Source organism: Sceloporus occidentalis, unplaced genomic scaffold (genome assembly GCF_023333645.1).
Source record: "Sceloporus occidentalis isolate IW3139 unplaced genomic scaffold, rSceOcc1.0.p SCAF_89, whole genome shotgun sequence".
NCBI classification, from domain to species: domain Eukaryota; kingdom Metazoa; phylum Chordata; class Lepidosauria; order Squamata; family Phrynosomatidae; genus Sceloporus; species Sceloporus occidentalis.
The window spans coordinates 2,913,875-2,922,950 of NW_028317069.1; the positions used below are offsets into that span (position 1 = coordinate 2,913,875).

General features: G+C 37.5%; 2 protein-coding genes across 2 annotated transcripts; both read right to left on the reverse strand.

Annotated features, from left to right (window-relative positions):
* Positions 1–415: 415 nt before the first annotated feature.
* Positions 416–2,650, reverse strand: LOC149284722 (olfactory receptor 12D1-like). Its single transcript, XM_089496340.1, has 3 exons — positions 2,473–2,650; positions 2,224–2,382; positions 416–1,362 (listed from the first exon to the last, which is right to left on the reverse strand). Exons 1-3 carry the CDS (start codon positions 2,648–2,650, stop codon positions 416–418), a joined length of 1,284 nt encoding a protein of 427 aa, XP_089352466.1.
* A 1,559-nt stretch (positions 2,651–4,209) lies between these two features.
* Positions 4,210–5,127, reverse strand: LOC149284723 (olfactory receptor 12D1-like). The gene has a single exon (XM_089496341.1). The coding sequence runs from the start codon at positions 5,080–5,082 to the stop codon at positions 4,210–4,212; it is 873 nt and encodes a 290-aa protein (XP_089352467.1). The 5' UTR covers positions 5,083–5,127.
* Positions 5,128–9,076: the final 3,949 nt, after the last annotated feature.

A 9,076-nucleotide genomic window follows, 5' to 3' on the forward strand; every position in this document is an offset into this window, starting at 1 on the left:
CATCTTATCAAAGTAATCAGGAACAAGGACCTGCGATACCGACCAAGGTATGCAATATTCCGTTTGCTGGATATCTATGTAGATCTACTTCCAAAAATAAGTTGTAGGGTATAAGAATAAAAATCTACATTCTAAATCCTCAAGATGTTTCATAAATTCTATGATTGAAAATTAAACATTAGCAAAACTAAAGTATTGATTTACAGTTTGTTATATATTTAAACATATTTTTAGTCTATTTGTACGTTGTGTAGATGACTAGAGAGCACTGGTTCCCAAATCCATGTTTGCAAAAAAAAAAAAAAGGTTTTATCTTTATTTCAAGCAAAATGACTAAATCTGGGGCTGTCCCTGAGAACCAATTTGAGAAGCAATGCCCTGGGCCTCTGGATATTGTTATATGTCTTATAGATCATCAAAGAAACACTCTCCCTAATACTCGATTCATTGCGCTCTTCATGTCTTTGTTTCTCAAAGTATAAATAACAGGATTTAGCAATGGAGTTATGGCAGTAAAGAGGATTGCAGTAGTTCTCTCTTGGTTCATGGAGTCATTTGTAGAAGACCTCATATAGGTGAATAGGGCTGTTCCATACTGGAAGGAAACAACAATGAAGTGAGCACTACAGGTGGAGAAGGCTTTTTTTCTACCCTTCGAGGTACGTATCTTTACAAGAAATTTTCCAATAAAAAAATAAAAGACAATTGTAAGTAATAAGGTAACAATGGTCAAAGTTCCAGTAATCATAGTAAGAAGATTCAAATTAAGTAATGTATCTACGCAAGCTAATTTTACAACCGGTTTAACATCACAGAAGAAATGATTTACCAAACTTGGTCCACAAAACGGAAGCCTTGATGTCATCACAGCATGTACAAGTGCATGGAAAAAGGCTGTTGTCCATGAAGCTAGCACTAAGCGTGTGCAAACCTTTACGCTCATAATGTTGGAATATCTCAAGGGATAACCTACGGCCACATACCGGTCATAAGACATTGCTGAATAGAGCATGGCTTCAGAGCTCCCAAAGAAGTGAAAGAAGTATATTTGCGAGATGCAACCACCAAATGAGATGGTCTTCTTCACTGTAAGGAAATTGGCAAGCATTTTGGGGACCGTCACAGAAGAGTAGCAGATATCCAGCAATGCTAAATTCCATAAGAAAAAATACATGGGAATGTGAAGACTTTGATCTTGAAGAGTTACTGCCATGATTAAGAAATTCACTATCAAGATCAACAAGTAGATGATCAAAAAACAAACAAACAGGATTATCTGAAGTTCCTTTATGTCAGTCAGACCAAACAAGACAAACTCCTTGAACAATGACTGATTTTTTAAAAACATTGAATCGCTGTAACCTGTAAAAAAAAGAAAGAAAAAAGAAAATATATGTGTACATACAGTAGTGTGATTGTTTAAAGACCAAAGTGTTGTCTTACGTTGATGTATGGGCTGAAAATGGGAACACTCCATGTTACCCACTTTGAACCAAAGCGTATGTCCTGCTGAATGAAGATTTTTTTTTAGGTGTAAATATATTAATATTATCATAAAAATATTTTACAAAATTAGAAATATCAAACAAACAAAAAAATTCTTTATCATACCGTCAAGATGTGCAGCTAGCAGTTCATTCTCCATATTCATTTCTTTGGTGGCTTCAGTTCCTCTTAAAGATTAATATTTTTTTTATATGTTTCATTCCTTTAAAGTATATTCAAATGATTTATATGACATAGTTAATTGCAGTTGATCGTCTTTGCAGAGCTTTTAACTGCTGGCCGACAATAAAGCACGTATATAAATATAAGCAAACACATGGCTCATAGGGATATGATCTTTAGGGGACGCCTGCTAGTTAACTGCTGTTAGGGGTTTAATAATTTCAACAGTTAGCCAATTTAGCTAAAATTATAAATACAGCTGTGATTATTGTTATTAACCATATACATGGTCAAAAGTATTGGTAAAGCCAATGGGTAAAGAGCTTTGCACTCTGATTTGCTGACCACACAGCCTTGACATGATCATTCTGACATTCTTGATGATACGACGTATGAATGTGTGTACATACCTTAAGTAAATAATTAAGATAAGAGAGATTCCTAAAGGTGACCTAGAAGCATACCTGGGAACTTCTGGGCTCCAGCTACCCGGAGCCTTCCCTTGGGGGACGCGGCCAGGACTGCACACTGATGTCAGAGGCCGGTCCCACTGACGTTGGCGGCGTTCCCACTGACGCTGGGGGAGTTCCCGCTGGCGCCGGGGGCGTTCCAACTGACAGCAGCGGGAAACACCCCCAGTTAAAGGAAACAATGGGCGGGGAGCGGGGCGTAACAAGATCTCACTCCCACGACCCAGAGAGTTCCCAGGTATACCTAGAAGACATGGGAAATACCTTGCTGTCTCCAAATATACCCTAAACCAGGGGCATCCAATATGCAGCCCGAGAGACAAATGTGGCCCACCAGACTTCGAAGTGCGGCCCACGTGAGCTGGGCAGGACTGGTCCCCGGAAAACCGGGAGATTTCCCGGTGGGCCGGTCGATCCGTGGGCCAGCACACAGAGATATCTTTTTTGCGATTTGTTAAGCGGCCGTATGGCCGCCTCCACCAATTTTGAAGCGGCCGGCAAGCAGGCACCATGCCCCCCAGTGCCTTAGTAAGCCTCTTCGCCCCACCCCTTTGAAGATGCGACTTGACGCTGAAGGGGCAAACTCACACAGAAGAGTTCCTCATGAGGGGGAGAAGAGGATGCTGGAGGAGAGCAGTCTGCAAGGGAAGGAAGCCAGCAAAAAAGTAAGTATGTTTTTAAAATTACTTAGGGTGATAAATGGAAAGGGACCCATATTCAAAGAAGGGCTGCCTTGGGGGCAACAATTAAATAACACAAAAAGGGGGCGGCTGAAGGTTATAAGCACACAACAGGGTGGCTGGGGCATCACAGAAATCAATACAAAAAGGGGGAGGTACGTGGCTGTTTACAATACACATGGTTATGGGGGGCATTACATTAACCATTACAAATGGGGATGGGGGCATCAATACACAAGGGAGGGAGTCTGGCTGGGGGAATTATATAAAAATCAATACACAAGGGTATGGGGGCATAAATGCACAAATGGAGCTGGCTGGGGGCACAAATACACATGGGGCAATACACAAGGGTGTGGGGGGAAGTACATTAATACTAATGGTCTTGGTAACAGCTAATTTGAATGTCAGTAAGCAGGAAAATTGACTGATTATCTCCTTCTCAGCCTTACTCAACATCAATGTCAAGGCTCAAGGACCCACAGAGTTTGTTGTTTTATAATAGATGTTGTAAAGGAATGTAGAACCGAGACAAGGATTACCCAAAGTACAAATGTTGGCTGGGTCTTTTTCCAGGCCAAAAAGGGTCCTTCATTTTGGGTACAGACCTGGGGGCCAGGTCCAGGTAATGGACATCAGAGGCAAGATATAACCCCGTCTCGTAGTGCAGAGTTTCTCAGAAGGGCCAATGTCCAGAAAAGTGACTTATGCCATCTGAAGAATATGAGTCTCAGATTCCCAGTTGACCTACCTGAGCTTAGGGTATCTAGTAGTGTAAAGCAGTACTAAGACCAAATTGCCCTGGGGAAAGGCTGAAATAAGACGCATTTGAAAGCCTATTCTTCCATGTTTCAAAATAAGAAAATTTCTGAAAAAAATAAGAACAATGAAACTTATGAAAGCGTCCAGGGAAGATGACGCTGGAGGGGAATTGTTTTATAACAAAAATGAAGAAATCCTCGGAGAAGCTAAATCATAAAGAAAACTATGATTTAAAAGGAAACATTTTAATTATTAATGTAAATCAGACAATTAATTTTAACCTACTTGGTAACATCTTATCTGAACAGTAAATTAGAAAGTATATTTCATAAAAAGGTACATTTCGGAATGCAACATAGCTTAGTAAATTGTAAGGATTTTTTTTTATTGAAAATGGCACAGGAATGGATATTGATGATTTAGTTAAAAGGTAGATAACGTTATGATAAATTCTAGTGTTATCAAGACACAGGATCTCTTCTTACAGACCAAAAAGCCCTTAAAAGCTGATGTGACCTAATTCTTACATTATTTATATACTGACCTAGTATCTAACGAAAATAGATAGAAAAATTAAAGTCAAGTAAGTCTTTAGGCGGTATACACTTCTATGGTCAGAATTAAATTTTTCAAATCGACCATCTTTTCATTGCTCTCTTTAAGGCCTTTATCATATCTTTGTTTCTTAAGGTATATATCAGAGGGTTTAATGCTGGAGTTATGACAGTAAACAGAACTGCAGCTGCTCTGTCTTGGTCTAAGGAGTTTTCGGTGGAAGATCTTAAGTAGGTAAACATGGCTGTTCCGTATAAGAGGACAACAACAGTAAGGTGGGCACTGCAGGTAGAGAATGCACGTTTCCTACCTTCTGTAGTTTTTATCTTAAGGAGAAATCTACTGATAAAGACGTAGGAAAAAAGGGTTAAAAGTGTGGTCGTTGTGGCCAAAGACCCGGTGACTTTATTGAGAAGCATCATATTGAGGGATGTATCTGTACAAGCCAACTCCAGGAGTGGCTTAATGTCACAGTAAAAGTGATTCACCAGGTTTGGTCCACAAAAAGGAAGCTTTGCCGTCATCAAGGTGTGTAAGAGAGAGTGAAAGCACCCTGTGGTCAAAGAACCTACTGCCAAATGAAGGCAAACCTTGGCGTTCATGATGTTGGAATAACGCAAAGGATATCCGATGGCCACGTATCTGTCGTAAGACATCGCTGAGAGAAGCATGATTTCCGCACTTCCGAGAAAATGGAAGAAAAATATTTGTGAGACGCAGCCAATAAAGGAGATGTTTTTTTCCAAAGCTAGGAAGTCAGCAAGCATCTTGGGAACAACAACAGAAGAATAGGTAATGTCAAGGAATGACAAATTCCACAAGAAGAAATACATTGGTGTGTGAAGACTATGATCACAAATGATGATCAACATGACAGAAAGGTTGCCTATAAAGCTTACTATGTAAAGAAGTAAAAAAAAGACAAAGAGGGTTAACTCAAGCTCCATTAGATCTGTCAGTCCAAGCAAGGTGAAATACGTAACGAATGTCTGGTTTGAACTCATTGCAAATTTAGAATCTGCAAAATAAAATTATTTTGTTTAAGCAACATAGGTGAGAGTTGTTGAGTACTATTACCAAATGTGTACTATGTCTTTGTTATGATGGCCACGTAAAAAAGTATTTGACTTTGAAAGACACATGTAGGATAGTCATGTGGCTCCCGAATCTAAGACGGGGCCAACCACTGATTAAAGTTTGAGTCTTTACAGCAAGAAAAAATGGGACTGGATGGGTGAATGGGTCTTATCTGCCGGCACGTTCTATTTTTATACATTTGAATTACAGAGAACTTCTCGATAGTCTTTAATAATTTATCTAAAACAAACTGAATGAACTAAATTTTGGTAAATGACCATTTAAAGGTGGAAAGGGACATAATCAATATTGTGCAAAATTATCTGCATATTCAAAATCATGGCTTTGCAGTATATCGAGCCGATGAGGTTGTCTAGAAGAAACCCAGAAAGACATAAGACATATAACGGCACTAAAAATGATTGTCTACCATAAAAAATGTAAAACAATAAATGTAATATATTGTAAATATCCAAAATGGGAAAATAAGGGAAAAAAGTGAACTTATACAAATGTAATACAAATGTTTTTTATGGTACAATCTTTAACAGCATTATAAAACATAATATTTTTTTATTTCAAAAACAAAGTTGGAGACCTTATACTAAGCAGTTTAGCCTGTTTATTTGATACCTGTCGATGATCCGCTCATTGGTTTTCCAGTTTCTTTAATACTCAAAAAATAAAAAATAAATTAGAAATTAAAAATTCACATTTCCGATTTTTTTTCCCCACAGCTAAGCGATTAGTATTTTTCTCAAGCCGTTTCCCATGGAAAATATAAATAAGGGATGATGCTGCTTTTATGATCTTGCCGTAGTGACTTGTAAATGGAAAGGATTATATAATATTATGTCTCCCATTGGGAAAGTCTCTACGAGGATCGTACGTGTAGGTGCTGATCCTTTAGGACTTTAACCACTAAGGTGGTTAAATCAGATAAGGATAACAACGGCTAATACTCTAACCAATTATTAATGATTTAATTTTACTTTTATGCTTAAATTAAAGCTTTGCATTTTTCTCGTTAATAAAATATTTGTTTGCAACAATTTCACATTAGTGTTGTGAGAATGTATGTTCTTAAGCCCTATAATTGAATTTTTCTTAATGTAATTTACAATATATTGTAAATTGGGGTAAAGTACACAATATTAAAAAAGGAAATAATGTGACAAGTGGTTATGAAGGCCAATGTTCCATCAACATCAATGAGAAGCTTCAACTTGAGAGAACATGGAAGCTAATCATCGAAGTGTGCGAGAAAGAATGAAAAGACACTATTATTGAAAGTAGACAAAGGGTGACAGTGGTGTAGAGGGCTAGACAATGGATCACGGGGCATGGCTGAAAGAAATATTAATTCTGAACTTCCAAGAAAATTGGAAAAAAATACACTTGTGAGGTTCAATTTTTAACATACATAAAATTCAATGCTAAATTGAAAATTAAGCCTTTGATCAGCTATGGTGGCCACTTTGAGAAAGAGGTTGCTAGTCAAATGTGATAATTAATTATACTGTGACCAAGTAACCTATAAACCAAGCTGGGTAGCAAAACATTTTGCGGGTTGTGGCACATATTTCAGCAGATGTTTTGACAAATATGAGTTCCTGCACCTTCTCTAAGGTTCTGTGGTAGTTAGCATAAAAATGAAAAAAAAATTACAAAAAATTTATGTTTTATCCAGCTCTTTTTATAATAATCATAAAAAAGTGTGGTTCTTTACCATTTGCCATCTTTGGCTTTTTGGGAGTCATATCCATACCTGCAAACTCTCCAAGTTTGAAGTCCCGCTTACCTGAGTCTCCTTGTAAGCTTCTGCTTTCACCAGGCAAGGGGGGTGTCATGTGCTCACACCCACTTGCTTACTATGTTATGCCTATTGGGAGTCCACTTTCCCCTACTCCTTGGCCAGTTCCGTCACACTAAAAGCTGTCAGGGACTGGCCCATTTTCATCATCAAGTCTCTCCCCAGGGAGATTTTTGGGCAGCCTACCTTGGGAAGTTCCAATGTATGGTCATAAAATGCCTAATATATGTTCTAAATATGTCAAAGAAACAATTATATGAAAATTTCTCGTTTTTTAATTGTGTAATATTTCAATCGTCAGCTACTGGTTATCATATAATTCACATTGTTAAACATGTTTTATATTTTTATCTGATCCCTTAAACATCAATGCCTTTGTTGAAATATTCCATCATCTTGATTATTCCCAGCTTGATTCCCCTAATTCCCAACACGTCCGTATTCCCTGTTAGGGCAATAGATGTGTCTCAGAAGTCTGCAGGGGCTGCCTTTTACATTTTATAACTGATACAGCCCCGAGAATTCTTTACTTATTGTCAAGAATGCAACACAAAGAGGTATCACAGCTTTTTAATCTTCTTTTTATTTTTTTTAAAGCTACTATTGAGATATGAATTTAACATATAAAGATTTATTATATGTTTATTATATTTATTATTTGTATTAATTTTCATGGTATAGCATGGGACCATGTCATCCAGAGATGAATTAGCTGCTATTATTTATTCGTTGAGTGAGTGTGAATTTTTTTGAATGGTCTTCTTATGTCTGTGGGTGTATCATATTCATGTTACAATTTCCCTCTTATTTGAAACCCGCTTTTTCTAAGTGCTATTTTTAATAGGATTATCTTCTCAGGTAGACCCAGAATTGATTTGATGACAGCAACCATTTTTGGGCTATCCTTCAGTGCTCAGTTGACCTGGGTTCCATGTTTTCACATTGATGTCTCATGGATAATAAGGTCTCTTGCATACTAAGGAGCACCATGGAACATGTGGCTGGGTTCTAGCTGTTAATGGTTTAAAAGCACATGGGAGTCTTTAGAAAAATGTGATACTTTTCATTGGGCCAAAGTAGAAAGCTTTTTTAGGACTTTAGAGGGCTCTTCTTTAAATGGAAATCAGTTGAAACTCTGACTCATTCTGAAATCCTTTAACTGGACCCCCTGGCCATATTTGTTGTTGGTGTGACATTTAGGCCCAATAACACCTTAAATGGGTTCAAATATATTACAAAAATAAAATACATCATGTACGGGATATATCATAAAATAGTTTAAATTGTTTTCTAGGGACCAATGGAGCCCACATGTTATTAATTAATCTTTTGTTTCTGAGATACTTACAGAGAGTTTTCTGGTATAGAGTTAATTTTTGTGTTACAGCAATGCTGGTTCTGGTTAGCCTAGTTGTGTAGCTATGTATTAAGAGAACAATTTAAGACTGACATCACTCTCTTCACCGACATCACTCTCTTCATCTAGCTACTCAGAAAGACACATGTCCTGTCCATGAGGCAAGGCAAAAGCATCCAACCCTTGAGCGTAAGGGAAGGCCAAGTAGTTTGAGATGGATAGAGGGCACAAGAAGAAGAAGACATTGAGATGGCAGGAGCAGAGACAGTATGGAGAACCCAAAGACAGAGGTCCTTGGAAAACATGTTGGGGCAAAGACCAAGGCTTGACCAAACAGCCCAGCCTATAATATATATTGTCTTAAGTAGCACTACAATGAGATTTGATAACTACAACTTAAAAGTCTATTTTTATATAATACTAATGCATAGACAGACATTTATCTCAGTTATTTAAACGTACATTGGTGAGTTCAATAATATCTCACTTTTTCCAAATCCTAGATTATACAGATCCTTATAATAAATTAATCTATGTACTTGGGTCCGACTTTTAAACTAAGCAAAGTAGGTGTAACAACAACCTTCATTCTAAACCATATGAGCACTTGAGCAGCCCTCTTAACTCACTGTTGTAAGGATCAGTCTTGATGAACAAGTTAATTTTTATAAAACAAATGAGAATATGCCAGCTC

Coding starts and splice junctions, on each gene's coding strand:
- LOC149284723 (XM_089496341.1), bottom strand. CDS start 5,082: ATGGAGCTTGAGTTAACCCTCTTTGTCTTTTTTTTACTTCTTTACATA.
- LOC149284722 (XM_089496340.1), bottom strand. CDS start 2,650: ATGGTGCCTGCTTGCCGGCCGCTTCAAAATTGGTGGAGGCGGCCATAC. Junction 2,383..2,472: donor GGGCCGCACTTCGAAGTCTG/GTGGGCCACATT, acceptor CATGTCTTCTAG/GTATACCTGGGAACTCTCTG. Junction 1,363..2,223: donor TCAGTGGGAACGCCGCCAAC/GTCAGTGGGACC, acceptor TTTTTTTTACAG/GTTACAGCGATTCAATGTTT.